Below are 25,150 nucleotides of genomic sequence, written 5' to 3' on the forward strand. Positions count from 1 at the left end.
GACAGGATTCCCCCAACATCCCCCCTCCCTACAGCGCATTTTTCTCTGAGGGAGTCCTCCAGCACTGAAGACCTGGAGGGGAGCTGCAGAAGTTAAAGATGCAGGTGGACAGCTTGGCCTCCAGCCTGACCTTAAGCCCAGAGTGGGGGACACAGCTGCCCCTCGGAGCCCAGGCCAGCAGCAGCAGAGTGCGCCCCATCCAGGCCGAGTGCAGAGCACTCTGCCCCCAGAGCCTGGGCAGCTGGGGTGGCTTCTGGGTCCTCTGCATTGGGCCAGACCTCTGGGGAGCTGCACAGTACCCTAGAACTATGACCTTCCAGTCACGCCCCAGGGCTTCCCAGCACTAAGGCTGCAGTGGCCACCTGCCTCACCTGCCTGGTGTCTCCCAGGGACATCGCCTGTGCAGAAGCCTGTCCACTTGGACTTGGAGACCCCTGGCATCCCTCTTCAGTCTTGCTCTCCTAGACAGGTGGGCCTTTAGGGACTAGTCTGTCTCCTTCACCCAGCTGGGCCCCTCCCACTCCCATTCTCTCCAGGTTCCAAAAGGACCTGCTGGTCCCAGTCTTTGGAGCCTCAGCCCACACACACCCCACACCTGCCCCTACTGGGCAGACCCCAGTCCAGCCAAAAGAAAGGCTGCTCAGCCCGGCCCTCCAGAGCCTGAGCCCCCAGGGTCCCCATGCTACCCACCAAAGCAGGGTGCCTGCAGCTCTTCCTCCTGGCTCCGGGGGTTAAGAAGCAGTGAGGAGGGTAGCAGCGCTGAGCGCTCAGGCATGCTGCCTTGGGCTCAGGACTGGATGGTGACCTGGGACTGAGCCTAAGCTCACTGTCCCCACAGCCTTGTCTTCCTGCATTGTTTGCTTTTGGTAAGCAGTTCCCTACTCAGATGCCCCAGCCACTGTCCTCTCCTCCAGGGAGCCTCACTCCAGCTCCCCACCAGCTGGACCCACAGATCAGCCCAGCATAGCCCAGCCATCCTCAGAGGCACACAGGGTGGGGGGCCTGAGTATAGGCACTCCGCTTCCTGCCCACCCAGCTAAGGACAGGAGACATGCCGTGAGCACTGGCCCTCGCTTTAAAGGGCTGAGTTGGGACCTCTGCCTTCTCAGGAGAAAAGCAGGATCAGCTGCATGGTCTGGACAGACCTCGAGATCAGCAGTCGCTCAAACCCCATGGCCACTAAGGGAGCCCTAGTGTTCTCCCAGAGGGGCTGTAAGTGGCTGCCAGTAGGAGACGGAGCCACCCAGCCCTGCCTGGGATGCCTTCATGTCCACCAGAGCTGGCCCTGGAGCAGAAGCAGCAGCGGAACAGGAGCCAGCCGGGACCCCAGCCATGCAGAGTCGAGAAGCTTATGGCTCTCATCCTCTCCCCCAGGCAAAGCTGTGCACCCCACATGTGGCTCTGGGGCCAGGTGGGCCATGGCCTCTGCTCCTGTGCACATAGTGTCTGTGGCTGGGCGGATATAATTTGTCATGGGTGTGTCCACCGCTGCCATTTCTGAGAAGTGAGAAATTAGTGGCAGGTGTTTTAATTCCTAGTGAAGAACACATCAGTGAACAGGGGTTGCGCCCACCCCATTTGGCCCCTGCGGGGGAGACCTCAGCCCCCTTTGTGGCAGCCACACCTTCCCCTCACTACTCTGTTGCTGGGCTGTGTCCACCTCGCACCCAAGGCTGGGACCCAAGGGGAAGGGTCTCCCCTGGGCCCGCACCTCACCACCCTCACCTCTAGGGGGAGCTATGATTTCCCTTGACGTTATCATTTTGGAACGGATGTTGGAAGAAAATTTTTCATCCGGGGAAAAAAAGCAGCAGACATACAGCTGTTGCCCTGGGGCTTTAATTTCCCCGAACTGCCCCCTCACCCCTGCAGGAAGCTTCCGGACTCAACTGAGTTTATCACTGTCGCCATGGAAACTGCTCCTGCCCCAGGGAGTAACCAGCTGTACCACCCCACTGTGGACGCCCACTTCCCTTCCCCGAGACCTGACTCCAGACTTAGCTGCCATCCAGCCTTCTCACAGGCAGCTTGTCCATTACCTGGCCCTCGCAGCCCCCTGCCATGGTCAGGCAAGCCCTGGGCTGCAGCAAAGGCCCCAAATGGGACAAGTGTGACACGCAGCCTTGGTGGACCCTTGGGTTTCTCCTCCTACAGCCTGGGACACGGCAGCAATCCTTGTGAGTGTGAGAACCAGGCCGCCCGGCACCACCGGGGGAGCCTCCTTTGGGGTCCCCTGGAAGCAGCGGGTTCCTCCCCAGCCTGGCCCACTCCTGCCACATGGACCCGGCCCACTACATGGATCAGGACCTCTTGCACAGCCCTTTCTGACTTTCAGGTGCACCAGGAAGCTCATAGTTGCCTTAAGAAGTGGCTGCTGGGTGCAGCCTCGGCCCCAGACCCACAGTAAACCAAGGAGTCAGGGCCTACGTGTCAGGGGAGGTGGAGGGGAGGGGCAGGAGACCTGGAGACTGTTCCCAGACGGGCTCAGACTCAAAAACCTTTAAAGACTGGGATGATGCAAAGGGCAACACTTCCAAGATGAGGGCTTCCAGAAGAGGCGTTCCTTGGCACGAAGAGGGGAGTGGGGGCTCCTGTCACCAGGCCTCAGCATCCAGCAGAGAGTATGTGAGCCCAGAGCCTCTTCCAGGGGGTGGGGTTGTGTGTCTTCCAGCTGCTGTGCCCTCTCTTGGGATTGGGGAAGGGGCTCATCACTCAACTTGTCTTCAGAGTGTGACTGAGCCCTTAAGAATCGACCTGCCAGCATCTCCTGCTTTTCCTCCTCCCACCTGCAGGGCGCTCTGCAAGCTGGGCTTGGGGGCTCAGTGTGGAAGAGGGACTTTTCTGGGTGGCCAGTGTACTTGGCCCTGCGAGCCCCCAAGGGGTCAGGCTGAGGGACACAGGCTTCTATGGGGGGAGGTCTGCCCCTCGGGGGTGCATCCGGCCCAGGTCCCAGGCCTGGGTAGGGTTCCCCTTGCTGGGCAGTGCTGTCCGGGACCTGGGACCCTGCTGTTCACACTTGCCAGCAGCTGAGATCATAGGAGTCTCTGACCCTTAGCTGACTGCTGACCACCGGTCAAGGAGTAAGCAGAAAGCCGCCATAGCCACAGGCCCAGGCTTCCCTAGGCCTGCCTCAAGGGGGTTGGGAGGACATGGATGAGTAACAACATCCACCAGGAGCATCCTCCCAACTCTGGCCTGGCCAGTCACAACCATCGGCCCCCAGGGTTTGATCCACAACCTTAGCCCAGCTCCACTGCTCCCCACTCTGCTCACACAGGCAGGGCAGGGGTCCCTGGGCACAGGCTACTCCCACGAATGCCAAGCTCACTGAACTAATGGGCAGTGCAAGCCCTGAGCACGTAGGCCGGGGGCCTCATGACGCTCAGAGGCAGGTGCTTGGGAAAAGGTGGCAGGCAGCTCCGGGGAACCTGCCTCCACACACAGGCCCACCAGGCCCCAGCAGGCAGACTGAGATGCTACCAGGGGCCCCGAGACCAACCCTCTTGATGCTGCAGTTGCTTGGGTGAGGGGCTCTTCTTCACATTAGCAAGTGGCGGGGGGAAGCCTCAGTGCAGTTGAGGGTGTGGCTGTGTCAGCAGAGATGGAGGCCATCCTGCAGAGCGGGCTGGCTGCCCCTGGTTCCAGCAACGCCCGGTCCAAACCACCCAGTCCCAGCCCACAAACACAGGGCCCATGCTCTCTGAAGAGGAGGTGCATAGAGAGGCCACAAGTGGCACGGTGACCTGAGTCCCAGCACTGGGAGGGGGATGGCTCCCCTCTCCTCTTCCCCAGCACTGGCCTGGGTACCACTGGGCCTCCACCCAAGACTTTTTTTTTTCTTCTTCTTTTTTAACTTGCAACCTTTTATAGGGCTGACATGTTCTGACAAGGAGTAAAACACTCTCAGGAGACTTCAGGATTCAGTTTACATCTGATGTACTGTTATTTTCGTCTGAGACATTCATGGGGAAGAGGCAAAGTGAGTACTGGGTCAGCCCAGGCAGAGGAGGAGGTGCCTGGCAGGGCTGAGGGAGGGCAATGCTGCCTTGTCCAGTGGCCCCAGGATAGTAAGGAGTGACAGGACATGGTGTCAGATGCTGCAGAGAACCGCTGGGGTGAAGCCCCTGGAGGAACATTGTTTATCCCTACGCCCAGCATGGAAGCTCCCTACCCAGAAGCAGGGAAGGCTCCCTGCCCGTGTGGGTCCTGGGGCCTCCACAGGGGGGAGGTCTCCTGTCTCTAAGGTCCTGAGTGCCAGGCTCCTGTCCCATTCCTCCCAAAAGGTGCCAACTGCATCCCTGTAGGTGGGTGTAGCTGGGCCCTGTAGGGTAGTGGGAAGGAAAGCAGTGCCACTGTCCCCAACAAGCACTGTCCCCAAGCCAGCTGAGGGTCCTAGTGAAGATGACCTGTCCATCCACCAGCTGCTGCCCACGTGATCAACACCCAGCACTCCACCCTCCCCCTCCCAGGTCCTGTCCCCCAGGGGAAGCCTTTGGGACCTGGCCAAAGCCAGCTCCTTCCCTTACCTCATCCACCTTTCAACATCCAGGACCCGAGTGGCCATGGACTCAGAGCTGCCATCTAGACCAAGCTCCCTCACACAGATGCTAGCCTTTGTCACTCGAGGGTCTGGCCCTTAACGCAAATAGGAGACTCAGCCACCAGACGCCCTGAGGTCCCAGGCCCAGAGCCAACCGAGGTCTGATTTCAACTGGACCCCAGACTCCTTGTCCAGCTCCCTGCTAAATCCTGCCCAAAGGACACCACCGACTGCCCAGCTCTGGGCAGGGCAGGGGAAGGAGTTGCGACGGCTCACGCTGCTGCTAGAGCTGCAGCGGAGGGTCAGACAAGGCCACGTCCTGGGAGCGGACGCCAGAGCAGGACGCTCTCCTGCCGCGGGGGTCCCGCGGGCCAAAGGCCGGCCAGCATCCCACACCCAGGGCAAGACCCTGTTTTGGGTGGCGGGCGCCTCTCTAACTGGGCTCGGGAGAAGGGGGCCTTCGGTTGCGCGGGCGCGGCCGGCCCAGAGCTCACGGCTCCCGGCCATCAGCCTCCAGCGCCTGGGGACGCGGGGCGCGGCTGCGCTCGCCATCGGGCGTGCAGGCCTTGGCCGACAGCGCCCTCTCGCGGCCCGAGCGGAAGGCCGCCGTCACGGTCACCAGGTAGGCGGTGCCGGGCGCCAGGCCCTGCAGCGTGGTGCTGTTCCGGCCCGCGGGCACCTCCACGCGCTGCGCCGCGCCGCCCAGCAGAGGCCCGACCTGCACGTGGTAGCCGAGCGCGGCGGCCGGACCCAGCGCCGGGGCCCAGCTCACGCGCAGGCTGCGCGGCCTGGCGTGCGAGACGACGATGCGCTCCGGTCCGGTCTCCTCTGCGGGAGAAGCGCCCGTGAGCGGGGTAGGGCTGCGCCCCCGCCCACCCGCCCCTGGCCCAGCACCCTGGCGAACCCTAACCCGCCCTTCGCGCCCCGCCTCACCCGGCAGCGTGCGCACTCGCAGGTGCTGTGGCCTCAAAAGCCGCACGTTGGACTCCGGCATCAGCTCCACGTTGTATTCCGTGTCGGGGTCGAGGCCGGCCCAGGCCCAGCCCGTCGCGTTCCCTGGCAGCTGCTGGCGGCGCACGGCCCCCGACTTGGCGCTGGGCATCAGCTCCAACACGTAGTAGCCCGAGTCCGGGGTCAGTAGGGGCGGCCAGGCCAGACGGAAGCCGCTAGACGTGACCTCAGAGGCACGGAGCTGCTGCGGCCACATCGCGTCTGCGGGTGGTGCAGAGGGTCAGAGAAAGGAGACCGCCTTCTCTCCAGGGGAAAATGCCCAGATGAGGAGGGCAGGAGCCCTGAGGAGCCAGCCCAGCCTTGGCCACGCCCACCAGATGCGAAGGCTGCGCAAAACTGTGCTGGTGCTGGAGGCAGGACACCAGCACAGCCAGCACCCCCTCACCCTCCTCCAGGCACCATCAGGAGCTTCCCTGCCTGCCTCAGCTCCAAACCCAGACCAGTGGGGACCGTTAGCATCCACCTCCCACCCAGTCCAGTGGCCTGGACAAGGGCCCCTCAAAGGTGGCAAGATCCAAAGTGATGTCTGAGAACAGAGGACCAGCCCCCCGCCCAGCCAGCACAGGGTCTGGGGTCAGCTCAGCTCTGGATGGTCAAGGTAAAGGGACCCAGCATACAGCCAGGACTGGAGAGTGCCCTGCAGGACAGCAGAGATGTGACAACCCAAGGTGCTGCACGCCTCCAGTCCCCAAGAGAGTGTGGAGGGGAACTGCACAGTGGGCCCCCCAAATCTGTTACTACTTCTGAGATCGGATGCCAAGCAGCTCATGGCCATCTGGGTGACTGAGCTGGTAGGTATGGCTGAGAAACGTCCGGGCAGGGCGAGGACCCACAGGACTGGTGCTGCTTTCTGTGATGCTGTGTGTACGGCCGCCAACCTGACACTCAACTTGCTCATCCCCACATTCAGGCCCCGCCCCCAATCCCAGCAGCCCCCACCCGGCTGAGGCAGCCTCTTGCCCTTTCTCCTGTTTTCTGCTCCAGGCTCAGCCAGTTGTTGACCCAGGGGCCACCAGGGGCTGGGTGTCCTGGGGTAAATCTTTGGAAGGACCCTCCACCCCCTTCCAACCCACAGTCCCTCCCCTTCCACGTTCAGGTGGATGATTAATCCAGAGAGAGAGACAGGGAAGAACCCTGGGGTTACTTGGTACTTTTCAGGTGCTACAGTAAACCTAGCCAGTGACCAGGCCCTTCATCTCCAGCCCCTCCTCCTGTGGGGTTTAGCTGGGTCAGGGTGGAGCTACTGGCCCCTGCAGGAGGCCCTCCCCAGTCTGGTCTGGCCTCCTTTCCAGCAGTCACTACACCCCTTATAGTGCAATCCACTCAAACCTCTCGGTGACGGTCCTCACAGGGTGGGGGGCGGGGAGTGGTGCCCCAGCTCTTGGCCCTTCCTGAGCTGGCTCTCCTCCTCCAACACACATACAGGACTGCAAGCTCCATCTGCAGATTCCTCAGGCTTGGAACCTCCTTCCTCTTCCTCTCCTCTTAGGCACATCCCACCAGATGCAGCCCCTCAGCCCTTGGGCTCACACCAAGTCCCTCATTCATGGGGCCTCCAGCAGACAGCCCCACCTGGAGGTGTATAGACAGACCTGACCTCTGTCCCACCACAACCCAGGTAGGGGGCAACCGGGGTGAACAGTTGAGCATGTCCCTGGAGAAGCCATGTGTGTCACCTGGTCCCTGAACCTCCAGGGAGCACACTGCCCCTGCAGCCCTGGCCTCTGCTCCAGACATGCACATTCCTCCTGAAGTCTGACTCAGCTCTCTTCCCAAGCTCCCAACTAGGGTTCCCCCAGGCCCTGCCTCCTCCCACCTACCAAGAACGGAGCCCCTGAGCTCCTGGGTGATCATGTGCAGGTCGTCCACATCCACAAAGTGCAGGTGCTTCTCCGCGGGGGGCGAGGCCGCGGCCGACAACTCCAGGAGGTTGCCGCGGCCAGTGCTGACAATGAAGACAGTGACGCCCAGGTCCTTCAGCTCCTGCATAGGGGGCCCCACGAGGTCGCTGGAGCCGCCGTCTGTCACCCACACCAGCACCTTGGGCACTCCCGGCCGGGCCCCCGCCTCCTCGGCAAACAGCTGCTCCTTGGCGTATGCCAGCGCCAGGCCAGTGTTGGTGTCACCCATGCGCTGGGCTGCAGCACGAATGGCATCCTGGACAGTCGAGCCTGAGCTGTGCTGGCCGAAGGGGAACTCGGTGTGTGGCTGGCTGCCCACGTGCACCAGGCTGGCATGCAGGGCCCCAGGGCCCAGGGGCAACAGGGCCGCCAGCTGCCCCAAAAACTCCCGAACTCGGGAAAACTCATAATGAGACACGCTGGCCGAGCTGTCCAACAGAAACAGCAGGTCCCCCTGGGGGACAGATGCCGGGAGGCCTGGGGGAGAGGGGAGGGTTCAGCCCCAGGTGGTGGCCGCCTGACAGCCCCACACCCAGGGCAGAACCCCCAGCACCTGAGATTTCCCTAAGCCAGCACTTGCCCTTACACAAGGAATCCCTGAGAGCCTTCTCAGTCACACACCCAGAGGTCCTGGGGTAGCACCCCAGCGGGGAGAGGGGTTCTAAGCCAACAGGAGGTCCACAGTTTCAGCGGGTCCAGCTCTGTACCCTGGCCACAGACCTGGACACTTCTGGGCTCATGTCACTTCTCCTGCAAAGGAGAGCTGACCCCTCCAAGCCCCCACACTTCAGCAGACTCTGAGTGCAGGCTGGAGCCCAGGGTCCTGGCCCAGCCCTCAGGAGTGGTGGGTGGATGGGTCTGGGCCACCAGGGCTGCTCCCTCAGGCTTGGCTTCCAGAGAAGCAGCCTCCAGGCTGGAGCTCAGCCTCCAGGTAAGGCCACCCATGAGGAGTCAGGCTGGAGGGGCACAAAACAGCTGAGGAGACTGGGTACGGAGCTGGAGGGATTGGGAAGACACAGCATTGATTGCAACCCCTCCCACAGACCAGACGGCCGGGTTGGAGTCGTGACCCCACTCACAGATGATGTCACCCCTCCCGTGGCCCCCATCCTCTGCTCTGTCTGGACCCAGGAAGCAGGTTACCTGCTGCAGCAGCCTCAGGGCCTGATCGGCCCCTCCCAGGCCTCTCTCTCCCTTCCTGTCGGCATCTTGGGGGCGGGGCGGGGCAGATGGGTCCCTCCACCAATGTGCCTCGAACAGACAGTGGTCTGGGCTTTGGAGCTTCGGGGCCTCAGTTTCCCCCAACCCAGTAGGTCGCCGCCAATCTTCTTACCATCCCTCTACCATTCCATGCAGAGGGAAACTGAGGTAGGGACAGCCTCCCCGGCACACACCTCCCCCTCCCGGTCCAAGCCCCCAAATCCCGCGGAGATGCCGGCGGGGTCCGCGCGCCGCAAGTGGGTGGGGTGCCCTGACAGCCACCCCGGCCCCGGAGCCGCGAGAGGAGAGCGTGGCTCCGTGCGGAGGGTGGTGGGGCGCAGGAGCCGAGCCCGACCGGGCCCCCGCCGCACTCACCACGCTCCGCGCCGCTCCGCGGCAGCCGCAGGCTCAGGGCCAGGCCGAGAACCGTCCAGGGCAGCATCTTGCGCGACGGGACGGGCGCGCTCTGCCTCGGCTCGCCGCTGGCTCGCTCCTGGGCGGCGGGGCGCGCGGCTGCGCGGGCGGGTCCTGGGCCCCGCCCCCAGGAGGCCCCGCCCACCGAGGCCCCGCCCCGGCGCGCGCGCTGCCCCGCGGGCCGAGGAGCCCAGGCTCCGGGGAGGGGCGCGCACGCAGGGCCCAGATGCGCAGCGACGTGCAGAGGTCCCTGGGCTGCCGCCGAGGCACACACTTGTGACATGCACGCCCGCAGATATACAGTGTCCCCTTCTGGCTGTAAGGTCATGGGTCCTCCCTCCCCGCTGCCCCCAGCGAGGAGCCGATCAGGGAGCCGCCTGAGCTGCGTCTTCCCCAGACACACTGCCCTCGCCTCTGCGGTGCTGGAAGTGCCTGAAGCCAGGCCCAAAAGAGCCCCATAGGGGTATGAGAGTGTGTGGGTGACACCAAAAACAGCGTACCCCCAACACGGCCCAGGCCTTGGCCACGGGGCTGGGGGAGGAGCAGGTGTCTGGGGCTGGGACATGTGTCCTCCAAGGAATGGTCTATAGAGATCAGAAGGGCTGAACTTAGAAGGGATGCAGCGCGTTGGGTGGGGAAAGAAGCCTGCGACATTCAAGGGGAAGCTCCTTGCGGGACACAAAGCCTCCACCCCACCTGGCTTCTCAGAGGAAGGGGAATAAGGGCTGAGGATGGTTGGTTCAGGCCCTGTCCAGTGTGACCATGCTGGGCCTGTAGCTGTTCCCACATCCTGCCCAATGAGGGGCCCAGACTCCAAGACTGAGGACAGACCCCCAGCAGCCCACTGGAGCAGCCCTCTGGAGGGACTGCCTGGTGGGCCAGGTGGCTTGCATCCTGGGATCTTTGCTAGACCAGACTAGATAGAGGTGGCTGGCTGCCAGGGACACCCTGAGGGACACTCAGCCCCCAGGGCAAATTCCTTGCCCTTAGGGAGGCAGTTCAGCATCCCTGGGCAGGAATTGAGGTCCAGGAGAGCCTTGCCCCCCTCACTCCTAAGATTCCTTCTGGTGGGGTAACCACTGCCCTCTCCCAACCACTCCTTTCTGCTTAGCTGGGGAGGGGCACAGTTCCCGCAGGGTGAGGCAGCAGAGCCATCTCTGCCAGGATGTCCCCTCCCTTTCCCCCTCCCCAGGAGGACGGATGGGACTCAATGGTTTTCCTTCCTCCCTTTCTGGCAGGTGAGACGCCGGGCTTTGAGACAGGCTGACTTTGCCTAAAAAAGGAAGCGGCTCAGCTGAGCCTGAGGAGCTGGGGCAGGAACAAGCGAGAACTGTGTCCCCGCCGCCCCCACCCCCTTGCCGGGAATCTTGGCAGTGGCAGTGCTGGCTCAGCTCCACAGACCTCAGGCCTTGGCTGGGACCAGAAGCTGCCTGGTGCTTCCGCCTGGTCGCTGAGGGGGCAGCAATGGGCTTGAACCCCCAAAGTTCAGGGTGTACTGCCCTGGGGACCTTGCTCGCCTGGCCCTCAGCCCTCCAGCACACATGGCTGACCAGGGCTGCTGCGGGGAGGGACTGTGAGCTGAGCAGAGGCCATGATGCTGCAGCACCAGCAGCATCTTGAGACCTGGGGGCCCGGCGGGGAGCCCACCCAGGTAGATACGTGCCAGCACGTCTTGGCTCATCCTCCATCTCGCTGGGCACCCACCTGCCCCAGGCAGGGAGCCGGGCCATGCTGCGTCTGCCCTGTGGCATCCCCAGTCCTGTCCAGAGGGTGAGCCCACAGTCACACCTCAGCTTTGCTGCGGGGTTGACGGGGACGTTTCCGTCCCTTCTGGAAAAATTGAGCTGCTCTTCTTGGCCATGATGCAAGCCCTCGAGGAAGCAGCCATCCTCCTTCCTCCAGCCTCTCCATCCGAGGGACAAAGGATGGGAGGCCCAGCCTTGGCTGACAGTTCCTCCTCACCTCTGCCCAGGATCACTCCCAGCACTCACACTGAACTCTGGCCTGACCCCTGGGAGACCACCCCAGCCCCATCTGCTCAGCACTGCTCTCCCAGTCCCCCACACTACTCCTGTCTCCAGGATCAGCCCCTGAGGGAGACACGGGCCGATGGAGGGTCCCCAGGGAAGATGGGGGTCAGCGAGGGATGGAGTGGTCAGGGCTAGGGCTGGGCTTGAGGCAGACGCCAGAGGAAGTACAAATATAATGGCCCGGAAACCTCCTCTCTGAAGGAAGACAGGCCTGGGGGCGGCAGGGAGCAGAGAAGGACTGGGCAGCCAGGGCACAGCGTGCTCTGGGCCCAGCCCTCCACCTCCCCTGGGCCCAGAGTCTGCCTGGGCCTGGTGTCTGTGGGACCAGGAGGAAGGAGCAGCCTGTGTGCCAGAGGTGGCCCACCCCCGCCCCTGTGGCCTGGGCCCTAAGCATCACTTCCTGGAGCTGGCCCACGCTGTCTGTTGGTCTGCAGGCAGGTGGACAGGGTTCCACGAAACCCAGGGAGATGGCTCTCCAAGGCACTGCCCCTGCCCACCGCTGGTCCGCGGGAACGCGCCCTCCTCCGCTCCACCCAGGCCTCTGCAGAGAAGAAAGGCCTTTTGTCCCCAGCTTGCTATGGTCATGTTGACCCCAGGGAAAAGGCCAGCTCCCCAGGCCTCCGACCCCACCCGTGACCCCGGCTGAGGTCACTCTGCTAGGCCTGAGGGGGCAGAGCAGCCTGGCCCCTCCCTACCCCCTGGGGGTGCCTGTACTGTGGTTCTTGTCAATTGTATCTCCCCCACCACCCATATACATGCCAGGGGACACAGAGGCTGGAAGTCAGAGGTGTGGGCGAGCCCAAGGACCCTGACCCAGCCCCACAACAGTAAGCGGGGCAGAAGAAAGGGGTGGCCAAGAGCAGCAGGGCTCAGAGGCCCCTGCCACCACCCACCCAGCTGCCCCACCCACGCATTCTTCTAGACTCAACCTGCCCGTTTGTGGTCAGGGACGTGCCAGGGCCAGAGGGCCAGTCCTAGGAGTCTGGAGGGCGCATTGTCCCATCCTCTTTGGCCCCAGAGCTGATCCCCACCCAGTCCTTCTGCTGGCAACAGCCAGGGCGGCAGGAAAGATGGCCGATGGGGTGGGTGGCCTGGGCACGGGGGCGGGGGGAGGGTGCCAACCCGTCTGCATTCTGCCGTCATCTCCATGCTGGGCCAGCCACATGACAGATTCTGCACTGGGGACATGCGGAGCTGGAAGGGGGAAGGGCAGTGGTGAGTTTGCAGAGAGGACTGGCTATTTATTTTTCCCCAGGGGGGTGGGGCATGTCAGACCAGGTGGGCAGAAGCTACAGGAAGTCCCAGGGTCCTTGGGTGGGGGCCTGCCAGTGTGTGAGGGCTGTAAGGAAGCCTGGGAGGCAGAAAGGGCAGGGGCAGGCTTCACAGAGGAGGCAAGGGCTCATGGCCTGCGCAGGGGCAGGGTGGGGCAGAAGCCAGGCCTTGAAGAAGATACGGGGCCATCCGCATCAGAGGCAGAGCCCAATGGGCAGGGCTGGGAGGCAGAAAGGAAGGCAGAAGTTCAGTTGCTCCTGGGTTTTCAACCCATGCAGGGAACTGAACGGTGATGCCCTTCCTGAGGTAAGACCCCTCCCTAGTCTTGGCTCCCTGTGCTGGAACCTTCTGTAACAGGGAGATGACCACCATGCCCTGCCCCAGCACCAGGCAGGGTCCAGGCAGGCTTGCACAGGAAAGAGAAAGCAGGGAGCGACAGATCTATGTCAACATCTTGGTAGGGGGCTCCCCGGAGGTAGGGGGCAGGCCAAGGAGCAGGGCAAGGGGCCTCAGGTCTCAGGGCCAGCACCAGGCTCTGCCTGTTCCTCCCCAGTGCACCCACCACAGCTGTTTCTGCCCAGCACCCCTGGCCTGGCTCCCATGCCTGGGTGGGGGCAGGGCTCACGCCTGGAACGCCGGATGTGGGGACAGAACTCTCCGGGTCCCTCCTAGCTGTGCAACACTGAAGGTGTGTCTGCAGACACCTGAGCTGCCAGGAAATATTTTGTGAATGAATAAATGGCCTTGGGCAGATCCAGGAACCTGGCAGAGCCCAGATTCCACACCTGTGGGGTCTGGACAGTGCCCCACCAGGGGTGTGAGGACCAGTGATAGAGGGGATGCACACGCTCACACATAGGAGCATGTAACTCCCCGCCACATGCACGTGCACACATGTGCACCGCAGAGGCCCCCCACAGCCAGGAACTCTTACAGGGCCAGGGCCTGGGCACCTGGGAGAAGAGACTTTGTTGCCCAAAGTGGAGGTTTCCGCCACCCAGTAGCTTGGGGCCTCTGCCCTCGACTTTCCCAACTTTCCTGACAGCTGGTCTCCTAAAAGCAGACCCTGAGGCTCTTCTGTAAACTTTCCACAGCCCCCATGGGTGTTTGTTTTGTGAGTGGGTGGGTCAGAGCTGGGGGTGAGGCAGGTTGTCCTGGGGGCCAGCTGGAGGCCATGTAGGGCTTGGCAGGCCTGAGAAGCTGGGACACACGGTGGCCTCCCCACCCCCCACCCCCAGCCCAGCTGTTGTTTTGATGACTCCGGGGCCAGGCAGATCCTCAGGAGAGTCCTCGTCCTCAATGCCTGGCCAGAGCCCGTCCAACCCTAGGCAGGAGGGGAAGGAAGGCGGCCTCGGACTAGGGGAAGCTCTCCCTGGGCGCCAGGCAGCCAGCCAGGCTCCTGACCGACTGGGCACAGACAACTGGAAAGCCCCAAGGACTCCTGCTGGACCTGAGCCAGCCCCGAGCTAGGCGCTGCCCAAGCCACGAGGGAGCCCTGAGCCCTGACCTTTGGGCGTGTCTGGGCCCTGACCTATGGCTCACAGGTGGAACCTGGCTGGCAGTGCGGTGTACTAGGTCCTTTACAAGGCCTTTCAGCTATTCCTAGATTTGGGACAAATTACAACAAACACATTTTTGATGCACTGTTGGGCTTAAAAGGAAGTAAATATCTCCAAGGCTCCCCAAAATGAAACACCAAAAATAAGTGCATAAATAAACAAATGGAATAGTGAACAGAAACCCGGGATGATGAAGGAAAACAAGTGGGAAAGCAGAGACTTCCCTGAACACAGCACGGAGAGCCACACTGCATCAGGACAAGTGTGGACTTCCTTCCCTGCGGGCTACAGACCAGGACCCGAACAGGGGCCCAGGACGGTCACGCCTCACAAGGGCACCCTCTCTGGAGGGACCAGGTCTCAGAACGTTCACAGGTGTGGGCTGACACTTAACAATTGCAAACATTCAGAGAAACAACGTGCTATGACTGAGAGGCAGCAGAAATGACAAACAACAGAGTTAGAGCCCCAAAGAAAGGGACTGGAATTGTTAGGTACACACTATAAAATAACCATGTGTGAAATGTTCCAGGAGTCAAAGCTGGAACCCAAAACTGAGCACGCACCAAGAGACCGCCAAAATGAGCAGACGGGAATAAGAAGCGGTTGTAACCTTCAGGTATGACGATACGATAATTTAAAGTTAGAGGATGCATTAATCAGCAGATTCGATACAGCCAGTGATTAATGACCCGGAAGAGGGACCTGAGGAAATTGCCAGAATGCAGCAGAGAGACAAGGAGACAGAAAACACAAAAGAGGGATGAACTGACATGAGAGGTAAAGGGAAAACATGCAGCACTCGTGTACCAGGTGTTCCCTGAGAAAGAACAGGGAGAATAAATGAGAGGCAGGACTGAAGCAATAATGGTGGGAGGTCTACAGAACTGATGAAAATGTGAATCTATAAAACTGGGAAACGCAGCGGACACCAAATGGATACAGAACAACAGAGCCACAACCAGAAGCATGCTTAAATGAACAGAACGCAAAAGATGGAAAAGACCTTAAATTCTCCAGAGAGAACAGACTGGGCCCTTACTCTAAATGCTAATTCCGTTCTCAGGCTGAGCCCTGCGCGCCTGGTTCTCTGGCCGCCGATGGAGTTTTGGAAACATCCAGCGTGGGGTCTCCCAAGCAAATCTCACCACCTCTGGAACTCGCTGGAGGCCCACTGACTGACCAGACAGGGGACTTTCAGAGGCTGTCCTCGGGGAGGGCACAGGAGCCCAGGGCAGCCACAGTGGCAGAAGCCGGGAAGGCCGCCTTTCCCAGAGCCTGGCCATGCGCCCGTCTCTGAAAACCATCTCCCTCCTCCCTTGGGGGTCCCAGTCTCCGCAGCTACGGAAACAGCAGGAGCGGAGAGAGGCTGGGGAAGAGCCGACCCGGTCCGGGGGAGGCCGGTGCCACCTCGCGGCCACTCGGAGCACTGCGCACGGAGCTGCGTGGGGCCCTGCGATTTCCCACGTTGGGACCTGGACGCAGACCCTGAGTCGCCAGCCTGGAGCCACCTTATGGGGGACACGGGGGGAATTCAGGGGCCTCTGGGATTTGAGGTCTTGGGGTCCTTTGGAGAGGATTCTGGGGTCACACCCAGGCGCAGAGCTGCTCCTCCCCGTCAGGGTGGCGTCGCGCGCGCCCATCGTCTCTGGACACCAGGTGGCGGCGGGGTCCGGGACTGCAAGTCGGGGGCGGCAGCAGCGAGCGGAGGCGTCGGGCCAGGCGGGCGCGGGCGGCCGAGGCGAGAACCAGAAGCGGAGGAAGCGAGAGGAAGCCCGACACGATGAGCGCCGCAGAGCCGCGATCCGAGAGCAGCGCGCGGCACGCAGGGCGAGGCTCGGGGTGGACCTGAGGGTGGGGCGGGCGGTCAGGCGTGGCTGTGGGGCCTCAGTTCCGGGACCGGGCCTGGCGGGGCTGGGGCGGGGCAGATGGACTGGGGTGGGGCCTGGAGGCCGTGCCTGGGAGCAGGTGGACTGGTGGAGCGTTAAGCCCCGATTCCAGCGGGGGCGCTGGGGTGGGGGGCAGGTGGACGAGGGAGGGGCCGGGGGAGAGCGCGGGGACTGAGTTCTGGCGGAGTCCGGTGGCTGGGACTCGCGGTGGGCCAGGCATTTCTGAGCAGAGGATGGGAGGCGAGGGACCCAGGGGTAAATGGCCCAGTAGGAGTCCCTTGAGGGGAGCCTCAGAGGGTAGCTCTCCGGTTCCCGACCTCCGCCTTCCTCCCCTCTCTGTCTCCCAAGGGTCTTTCCTATGTTGGCATCTGACCTTGAGGCCCTCCGGTAGGTGCCACCAGCAGGGGACACCTTTTCTTCTGTGGCCCTGGTTTCAGCCCCACTTTCCTGACATGCCTAAAAAAAGAGGAACACAGGGCCCCCCTCTGCCTGGACTCTCCTGACTCCAGACCAAGCTGCAGCCCCTTCCATAAGTGGGGACACCCATCCCAGGGTAACGGGTAATAGAAGGTAAGGAGGGGCTGTGGACTGGTTAAATTTGGTGATATTTTAATATTCTCTTCCTGGAATCCTCCTCCTCTTCCCACTCTGCACAGCTGTCCAGGCCCTGGTGGCCCCTGGTACAGAGCTGGGAGGCCTCGGGGGAGGGGAGAGAGCTGTCACCCTTGGGTGACAAACAAAAGCCCTTCTTTTGCTACAGCTGGTCGGGTGGGGGGTACTTGGCAGAAGAGGCTCTTCAGGGAGGGGCACGTGTGCCTCTGGGGACAGATTCACCTTCAGCCCCAAGACCCCAGACTTCCACAGGAACCCCCACTCCCCAAAGACTCCAGCCAGTCCCCCCGCCTCCACGCCCACAGAGGGCTCAGCTCACCCTCGAGTGGCACAGGAATCCCAGGAAGACGATGGCTGCTGCTGGCAGCAGCACCAGCAGGAACACGGCTGCGGGCAGCAGCAGGTGGAGCAGGAGCCCCGCCAGGGCCCGGCCAGGCAGCGACAGGGTCCCGAGGCCTTGGGCGGCCAGGCCTTCCCACCGTGGGGACCTCAGGGCCGCGGCCTGGCAGTCAGGAGGCCTTCGGGGCAGCATGAGTGCTGTGTCTGAAGTGCCTTCTCCCTCATCCTCCTCCATCTCCCTCTCCTGCCCACTCATGTTCTCTTGGGCAGTGGACCTGGTGGGCCCACAGCCGTGGTCACGTTGCAGGAATGAGCCCCTCCCCCTGTTTCAGATTAGCAGAATTTTAACCATAGGTCCCCAGGTCACATCTCTACCCAGAACCCAGCATCCGGATAGAGGACCCAGCTGGAGGGCAGGACCCTGGCCCAGGGGTCCACCCCTGACCATCAGTCTCCAAGGCCACACCTGAGCCTCCGGTTCCTCCACTGCCAGACTGACCCCGTCTCTGCCAGGTTACTGCAGCTCTGGCCCTGGTCAGTCTCCCCAGCCAGCTCCTGCATGCTCTGGTCAGAGCTTGCACAGCTGTCCCTACAGCTCAGCACTGGGGCCCTCCTCCCTCCTGGTCCCCTCCTCCCTCCTGGTCCCGCCCTCTGCCCACTTCCAGCTCCTGCACACAACGCCTCATTTCACTAGTTGTAACTCTAGCAACTGCCCCATCAGTAGCTGCCATGTAGAGGTCAACCCCATCTCCCAGCCCTGCCCCTGCTGGTCCCTCATCCCCAAACCTGGCCCCTCACAGCCTCAGAGAAGCTGCCCCAGAAGATGCTGGGTGCCCCCACCATACCTGTCGAGAGGGCCCGTGGGCAATGGATAGGAAATGCTTGGTGTGGGACTCAGCACACAGTAGGTGCCAATAACAGCTTCATCCTGCCAGCCAGAATCCTACCAGCTTCATCCTACCAGCCACCAAACTTGGTGCCAGAATCCCATCCATCCTGAAAACAGGGGGAGCACATAATTCTGTTACTTCAAGTAAAGGAGGTATCAGCTTTCCTAGCCCGTCCGAAAACCCCAAATAATTTCTTCCAATGTGACTAAAATACTCTTAGCACCTAACGGTCTCCCAGGGTTTTTGGGCATAACATACAGTATTTTAAACACCACTTACATAACCGGTTGACAAACTACTCAAGAGGTTGTCTGTGAGCTGAGTGGAGGTGGCTGGACAGCACCATGTGCGAACGTTTCCCCCCTCCTTCGCCCTTCCAACTCTGCTTCTAACATTTTCCAGGCCCTTCGAGCTCACCTTGGCTCTCTGCGGGCACCCCGACAGCCTGGCACGTGTCCACAGAGGTCATCCGCACAAGCGGCCGTGCCCGGGCCGTGACAGGTGTGGCTGCAGCAGGGAAGCAGCTCCTAAGCACTGGGTGCCCCCCTCCCACCCCCGTCCTTGTCATGTGGTCACCCAGGCTTGCTCCTTTCAGCATCCTCCTGCGTCACCTTGTGGGACAGGGTATGGGGCCGACAACCTTGGTCCCCTTATTTTGGCTGGTGGCTCAGGTAGTAAACTGTCCGAACCCACCCAGAGCACCTTGCTTCTTTACGGGCCGAATCCGCCAGCCTGTGTGACATGCCTGATTAACGTCAGGTAGACAGGTATTTTTGTGCAGTGACAAGTGCTAGGAAGAAAATGCAACAGAGGATGAGGCTGCTTCAGATCAGTGGTCAGGCTCGAGGGCCCCTCTGCAGAGGGGATGTCTGAGCTGAGTGACTGAGGCTTACAGGGTGGGGTCCATGTGGCTTGAGGGTGGGATGGGGCCCTTCAGGCCCTTGCCTGGAGACCCAGCCTTTGGGCCTGACTCCTGGAAGGGCCACCCCTCTCTGGAGCGTGTACAGGGCAGGGCCTTCAGGACACCTTCTCTCTGGGAGCCAGGAAGGTGCTGGGGCGGGAGCAACTGACCCCGAGCTGTGCTGCCCCCTGGTGGACAGTCACCAGAAGCAGCTGGAGGGGCGTGCCCTCAGCAACCTGCCGCACTTTCTCCTGTGTGGGCTCTGGACTAGCGGCCTTACCCAGGGACTGGGGATGGGAAGGCACCTTCAGGGCTAGCCTCCCACCCTGGCCCTCTGTGCCCCAGGGCCCCAGAATCCAAGCAGCCAGTCCCGAAGGCCTTACTCAGGCCTCTGCTGTAGCCCCACTCTTCCACCTTTCAGACTTGGCTCCTCTCCTAAACAACCCCCCTTTGCCTGGCTCTCTTCTTCCGTTGAGGGTCTGCCCCTTCACAGCCCCTGCTGACTCGCTCAGCCTACTCTCAAGAGGCTTCCTACTCCCACAACTTACCCGGCCACCTGCCGGGTGTCCCGGGTTGATGTTCCTTCCTCTTCCTCGTGGAGCATCTTCATAGGGGGAAGGGCCCTACCTCACCCTGTCCACTGCTCCAGCTGGAGTCAGGAGAGAGGCCAAGCTTCAGCACCGAGGGGGGTCTTAGCCAGCTGGGACAGGAGTGGGGGTGAGGGGCAGGGCCTGAGGGAGGGACCCACGGGAAGGTATGTGGGTGCCTCCTGGGGTGGGCAAGTCATGGCCCATCATAGACTGAGCTTCTTGGAGGAGCTGTGTTCCATGGGCAAGTCCCTGCCTGCCTGGCCTTTGTCTCCCTGGAGGGAGGCCAAGCCAGAGGCCCTGGAAGTTGGCAGGGGCTGAAGGGTGCTGAGACAGGGGTTGGCAGGCAGGGCCTCCCCTTAAGTTCTGGGTAAACAGTGTGGGGAGGTGGCCCTTAGCCTGGCCCGGGAGGCAGCTCTGCACCACCCCCTCCCAAACAGCTGCAGCTCCAGCCTCCCAGCACGCTGGGAGCAGACACCCCCACCTCTGCACCTGCGGAAGGAGTTTCACGAGAGGGCCACCAGGCTGTGGCTGGGCCAGGACAGCATGGAGAAGACCCCCAGCTGGAGGACAGAGGCCCTGGGTGGACTCTCTTCAGAGGTATCTGAGATCCAAGGCCCTCAGAAGGCTAAGTGGTGGCCTGGTTCCCCTGGGGAGATGAGGGGTCCATGCTGGCCTGGAAACAGTGGGCTGGGGCTGGGCTGGGGCCGGCTTGGGGCCTCTAGCATCCATGCAAGATTCGTGTTCCTTCCAGATGGACTCTGGGGTCTTAGCGTCTGGGGGGCAGGACCTGACAGAGGCGGAGGCAGAGCAGGAGTTGCGGTGGTTGGCGCTGGGCTCCGAGGAGGCTCTGGGAGCTGAGACAGAGGGGCCCAGAGCCCCGCAGGCCTGGGGGCGCCTGCTGAGGGCGGTGTGGAAGGGTCACGTGAGCCTAGTGACTCAGCTGCTGCGGCAAGGGGCCAGTGTGGAGGAGAGGTGAGCTCCAGGGCAGGACCGGGTATCCTCACGGAGGTGGGGGTGGTGGCTGCTGTCCCTTCACTGGGTGGGAGACGGGAGCAGCAGTCCCTTGGAGGGTGGAAAGGGTCCTCTAGTGGGCAAAGGTATGAGGTCTCTTCAGTGGGCAGGGGCCCAGTGTCCGTCCCCTCCCTCACCCATGCCGCCCTGCCCAATCCCTGCAGGGACCGTGCGGGCAGGACCCCGCTCCACCTGGCTGTCCTGCGTGGCCATGTGCCGCTGGTGCGTCTCCTGCTGCAGCGCGGGGCCCCGGCGGGAGCCTTAGACCACGCGGGGCGCACGCCACTGCACGAGGCCGCCTGGCACGGGCACTCGCAGGTGGCCGAGCTGCTGCTGCGGCGCGGGGCGCCGACGGCCGCGCGCTGCGGGGCCGGCCTCACGCCGCTGCACTGGGCCGCCGCGCTGGGCCGCACGCTACTGGCCGGGCGCCTGCTGGGCGCACCGGGCCCTGGCTCTGCGGCGGTGGACGCGCGCGGCTGGACGGCTACGCACTGGGCAGCCGCGGGCGGCCAGCTGCCAGTGCTCGAGCTGCTGGCGGCAGGCGGCCACAAGGGCCTGGAGGGCACCCTGCTCGTGGCGACCGCGGCTGGGCGCGCGGGGGCGCTGCGCCTCCTCCTGGCTTGTGGGGCGCGGGTGGACGCCCGGGACGGCTCAGGATCCACCGCGCTCAGCGTCGCGGCCAGCCTGGGCTGCCAGCAGGTACGTCCCAGCCGGGTCCCCAAGTGACTTAGCAGGTGGCGGGGTGGGTCTGGCACCAGGGGCCCGAGTGCCACCCTAACTGCTCTGCCTTGTATCCGGCTCGTAGAAACCCAGGGAGGACGCCTGGCCCACAGCAACAAGTGTTTATTGAGCACCGGAGTGTGTGTGTGTGTGTGTGTGTGTGTGTGTGTGTGTGCGCGCGCGTGTGTGTGCGTGTGTGCGCGTGTGTGCGCGTGTGTGCGTGTGCGCGCGCGCGCGCGCGCGCGCTTGAGTCCAGCCAGCCCCCAGGCAGCAAGAATGGGCGGTAGGTGGCTCAGGACAAGCGGAAGCCTCCAGGTAGAGTCCCTCCAGCTGCCCCAGGTGGCAAGGGGCCAGTTCCTTCAATTACCAAATGGGGAAGCAGCGTCTGTGAGGGGGCAAAGGCCAAACTCATCTAGGGCAGATGTGCTGTGTGGCCCATCTGGGCTAGGGCCAGTCCCCACCCTCTCCTGCCCTCCTTTTCCAGGACATGGAGGTGCTGCTTGACCATGGGGCGGACCCAAGCCTCAAGGACAGGCACGGCCGCTCTGCCCTCCACAGGGCTGCTGCAGGTGGACATCTGCCCGCTGTCCAGCTGCTGGCAGCTTGGGGAGCAGAGGTGGACGCTCGGGACTCGTTGGGCCTTACACCCCTGCACCACGCTGCTCGGGGAGGCCACATGGAGATAGTCACTCACCTCCTGGACAGGGGCGCGGAGGTCGACGCCGCTGGTTGGCTCCGCAAGACCCCCCTGCATTTTGCCATGGAGTGTGGCCACGGCCCCATTGCCGCGCTTTTGCTGAGCCGAGGGGCCAGCTCCACCCTGAGGACGGGGTGGGGTGAGGTGGCCCAGGACCTGGGGCCTGCCCTCTGAGGAGAGCAGGAGGACTTCTGGGGGCACAGAGCCCCAGGGGCCCTGAGCTTCTCACTGCAGGGCCAGAGCAGAACAGAAGGCTCCAGGCTCCCACAGCCTTCACAGAGGGTACAGGCACCTTATAGTCTGAAGCTGCCTGCTGGGAAGGCGAGAGCAGCGCAGAGGCTCCTGGAGGAGAAGCAAGAAGTGGCTTGAACCCCAGTAACAAGTTCCTGGCTGGACCTGAGATGGCCCCACTGAGTCCGGGGGCCGCGTCACCCCTGCAGCACCAGCCTCTCTGGCAGAGAGACTGAGCTGTGGCAGCAGAACTGACCAAAAGCTGACGGGCTCCGTTTGTCCACCATGGGGCTGTCACCCTCAGGGCTTCCTCTGTCCGTGGTAGCATTCTTCTTGTGTTTCCTTAGATTCAGTGTTTGTCTGTTGGCGTCCGCTCAGTGACTGCAGGACCAAACGAGTGGCCAGTTGTCTTTCTCGCCCCTGCCGTCCCGAGCCACCTTCTCTCAGTACCCAGCCCTGAACCACCCAGGCCCACTGGACTATCGAACAAGCCGGTCCTCGACTGTGTCCCTGCCCTGCCTCATCTTTCCTGTGGGAACCCCAGTGAAGGCTTGAGCCTCCCACCTCCTGCTCCTGCTTCTACCTCCTGGTTGACACTAGTGCTTCTGCCTGTTTCCGCCAGGAAACCTAAGAAAGAAAAATGGTTTTTTCAATTGCATTAGCCACTCACGGTTATCACTCAGTCATATCTGTAAATTACGCTCCTGTGGTCCAACCACACAGAGGGACAGTTGTCTCCAGTGGCCCCTCTAATGTGCTCTCACAGAAAATCATTGCGGTTCGTTGATTGTTCTGGAAGAACGTCTTTAGAGGACAGATTTCCTCTTTCAAAAGTGAAAACTGTCATGCCAAATGAGCACCTCTGTCCAGGGATTATGGGAGCACTTGGATGTCACTCCTGAGGCAATGGAAGCCTTGGGGGGGGGTTTGTGCTTGTGTAACATGGTCCTCGTGGCCCATGGAGCCAGCTCGTGCAGAGTGGGCTGTTCCTGGGACGGGGAGCCCAGGAGCCAGTGAGATGGCGGTGGCACAGCAGTGGAGGTGGGGGAGGCAGGCAGCACCGGGAGGATTCTGTGGGCAGGGCCCTGTGTGCTTGCTGATGGGTTTGAGGTGGGGGGCCAGGGAAAGGGAGACCTCACACTGACCCTAGCGAGGCTTGGGCCCGAGGTGGTGGGGTGAGTGGGAAACCTTAATCGTGATGGGGAGAGCAGGTGCACAGGAGATGAGAATGTGGGAAAGGTGGGGGCTGTGGTGACATCTCTGATGTTGTCAGAGTAAAGATGGTTTCTAAAGCTGCAGGACACACCAACACCCAGCTTCCAGCACAGCCTGTGGGCTCTGCTCCAGAGCCACACACAGTCTGACGGCCTCTCGCCTCCCCTGCTGAGTCCACTATGTCCAGGCACCAGCAGCCTTGTCGGGAGCATTGCCATAACCAGGCAGGCCCCCAGCCTAGCTGGTCTTCTCGTTTGAGCCCCTGACTCCCTGTGGGCTGTTCTCAGAACAGTAGCTATAACCTATTGACTATCCTGCTCACAGTCTCCCCAGTGACTCCCTCTCCCCAGTGGAGTGTAAACGAAATATGGCATATTGTGTTGTTCACAAATGCTCCAGCGATCTCATCCACCACCGTGCTCTTTCCAGCGCGATCTCCATGCTCCCCCGTCCAGAGCTGGAGTCTGGGTCTCCACCTCTTGACTGTTCTGGCCACCCGAGTCCTGCCGAAGTGATGCCCTATGACTTTCCAAGGTGCAGGGTGGCTGCCACGGGGTAAGGAAGCCTAGGGCCGTGTGCTACACGGGACATTAAAGGCCCTCCTCGACCTCCAGGGCCCACACATCCTGACCAGCCTCTATCTCCAGGCTCCCGCTTGCTCATTGGCCCCGGACCCACTCTGGCTCACTGACCTTGATTACACCAAGCCTCGCACTTGCTGATCCCTGTGCCTGCCCTCAGCCACTGCCTTCTTCACTGGAATAGCACCTCTCTGCGCACTCTTCTAACGCTATATAAATGGTACCCCTCAAGGTAAACCTCTTCTTTAAAGGGAATGCCAATAAATACGGAGAGTTAGAAAGTCAGCAATGGACGCTCGAGTTGGTGAGTGCAAGTCGTCTTGGAGTGTGGAGGTCACAGAGGGTGCTGCTCAGATACCCTTCAAGGCTCCACCTGTCTTTGAGCTTCAAGTCCACGGCAGTATTTTAGCCAATGGCACACTTTTCCTGACGGCCCCAGACACTGGCTGAGCTCAGGTGCTGGGGTCTGGCCATTTCTGCCCAACACAAGATTTCCCAAATAGGCAGTCTCTGCCTCGGAACGACTGGGTCAGCCCAGACGTTGCCCCATCTGCACCCGCTCTCTCCCACGCGCAAGACAGGGTGCAACACCATACTCCTATTTGCATCTCAGCATCTGCTGACAGGAAGGCCTACAACTCTCAAAGCATTTGTTTCTCCACAAGCTACTAATTAGTTACAAAAGTAAAAGTGGGGGAGAAACCTGGCAAGCAATTCCATAATCAAGTGGTTAAAGCTGATGTTTTCCATGTTGGAACAGGCCTCCTGATACCACGCACAGAGAAGGACACAATGTAATCTCTGCGGTATTCTGCTAAAAATGTGTAACCCAGTTATAATCACGAGGAGACATCAGATGAACTCGAGAGGCATTCTACAAAATAACTAGCCTGGACTTTTCAGGAATGCCAAGGTCAAGAAAAACAAAGAAATGCTGAAGAACTGTTCCAGATTAAGACTAAAAATGAGACACAACAACTATAGGCAGCGCAGGATCCCGGACAGGGGAAAATGCGGTGAAGATCATTTGACAGAACTGGGTATGGACTGTGGTCTAGACAGTAGTATTGCGTTAATCTTGAATTTCCCGATTTTGATCCTTGTGCTGTGACTTGTAAGAGAATGACCTTGTCCTAAAGAAATACACAGTGAAATATTTAGTTATCTTCCACTTCCTCTCAAATGGACCAGAGGAAAAACTCACTGTGTGCTTATGAACATTTATAGCGGGAATGACTTTTAAAAATGGAGCAAATGTAAACAGTTGGTACATTTGGGTAAAGCATATTGGGGAGTTTCTGGAACTAGTCTTGCAACTTTTCTGTAACTTAAAATTATGCCCAGAGTTAAAGTTACAAAGGAAGTGCACACTCCCTTCATTGTTTCATGTAATAATGATAATATAATGGTACTGTGGTAAAATGGTGACAAAGTATACGCAGTATTTATATTGTACGTGCCATTCCAATCCTTTCAAAGTGCACAGCTCAGCAGCAAAAGGGGACCGGGACGCTCGGTCGGAGGCAGCGGGGCCCGGCTGGGCTCTG

The 25,150-nt window shown here is 61.3% G+C and overlaps 3 protein-coding genes across 9 annotated transcripts; 1 reads left to right on the forward strand and 2 right to left on the reverse strand.

Moving 5' to 3' along the window:
* Positions 1–3,919: 3,919 nt before the first annotated feature.
* On the reverse strand, positions 3,920–9,160 carry VWA1 (von Willebrand factor A domain containing 1). The gene is made up of 4 exons (XM_072975645.1): positions 9,028–9,160; positions 7,372–7,929; positions 5,474–5,752; positions 3,920–5,368 (listed from the first exon to the last, which is right to left on the reverse strand). Exons 1-4 carry the CDS (start codon positions 9,092–9,094, stop codon positions 5,031–5,033), a joined length of 1,242 nt encoding a protein of 413 aa, XP_072831746.1. The 5' UTR covers positions 9,095–9,160; the 3' UTR covers positions 3,920–5,030.
* Positions 9,161–13,671: 4,511 nt separating this feature from the next.
* Positions 13,672–17,897, reverse strand: TMEM278 (transmembrane protein 278). The gene is made up of 2 exons (XM_072975654.1): positions 16,748–17,897; positions 13,672–15,775 (listed from the first exon to the last, which is right to left on the reverse strand). Exons 1-2 carry the CDS (start codon positions 17,021–17,023, stop codon positions 15,515–15,517), a joined length of 537 nt encoding a protein of 178 aa, XP_072831755.1. The 5' UTR covers positions 17,024–17,897; the 3' UTR covers positions 13,672–15,514.
* On the forward strand, positions 15,986–25,058 carry ANKRD65 (ankyrin repeat domain 65). 7 transcript variants are annotated; one of them, XM_072975650.1, is made up of 5 exons: positions 15,986–16,386; positions 19,586–19,745; positions 19,900–20,120; positions 20,324–20,858; positions 21,364–25,058. In XM_072975650.1, the coding sequence occupies exons 2-5, from the start codon at positions 19,692–19,694 to the stop codon at positions 21,748–21,750; spliced, it is 1,197 nt and encodes a 398-aa protein (XP_072831751.1). In that variant the 5' UTR covers positions 15,986–16,386; positions 19,586–19,691; the 3' UTR covers positions 21,751–25,058. The 7 variants fall into 7 exon arrangements, 5 of the variants coding, with proteins under 5 accessions (XP_072831751.1, XP_072831750.1, XP_072831753.1 ...); XR_012079559.1 differs by lacking the exon at positions 15,986–16,386 and having other exon boundaries at positions 19,508–19,745; positions 23,670–23,835; positions 24,364–25,058; XR_012079560.1 differs by lacking the exon at positions 15,986–16,386 and having other exon boundaries at positions 19,509–19,745; positions 23,452–23,577; positions 23,670–25,058.
* Positions 25,059–25,150: the final 92 nt, after the last annotated feature.

This window comes from Vicugna pacos, chromosome 13, assembly GCF_048564905.1.
Source record: "Vicugna pacos chromosome 13, VicPac4, whole genome shotgun sequence".
NCBI lineage: Eukaryota > Metazoa > Chordata > Mammalia > Artiodactyla > Camelidae > Vicugna > Vicugna pacos.

What these genes read in the sequence shown, in the direction of transcription:
- VWA1 (XM_072975645.1), bottom strand. Translation starts at nt 9,094, where the DNA reads ATGCTGCCCTGGACGGTTCTCGGCCTGGCCCTGAGCCTGCGGCTGCCG. An exon ending in GCTCAGGGGCTCCGTTCTTG is followed by an intron (nt 5,753 to 7,371) that starts GTAGGTGGGAGG and finishes CACCACCCGCAG; the next exon opens with ACGCGATGTGGCCGCAGCAG. An exon ending in GCGAGTGCGCACGCTGCCGG is followed by an intron (nt 5,369 to 5,473) that starts GTGAGGCGGGGC and finishes CTTCTCCCGCAG; the next exon opens with AGGAGACCGGACCGGAGCGC.
- ANKRD65 (XM_072975650.1), top strand. Translation starts at nt 19,692, where the DNA reads ATGGAGAAGACCCCCAGCTGGAGGACAGAGGCCCTGGGTGGACTCTCT. An exon ending in TGGGTGGACTCTCTTCAGAG is followed by an intron (nt 19,746 to 19,899) that starts GTATCTGAGATC and finishes TGTTCCTTCCAG; the next exon opens with ATGGACTCTGGGGTCTTAGC. An exon ending in CCAGCCTGGGCTGCCAGCAG is followed by an intron (nt 20,859 to 21,363) that starts GTACGTCCCAGC and finishes CTCCTTTTCCAG; the next exon opens with GACATGGAGGTGCTGCTTGA.
- TMEM278 (XM_072975654.1), bottom strand. Translation starts at nt 17,023, where the DNA reads ATGAGTGGGCAGGAGAGGGAGATGGAGGAGGATGAGGGAGAAGGCACT. An exon ending in GATTCCTGTGCCACTCGAGG is followed by an intron (nt 15,776 to 16,747) that starts GTGAGCTGAGCC and finishes CCCCACCCTCAG; the next exon opens with GTCCACCCCGAGCCTCGCCC.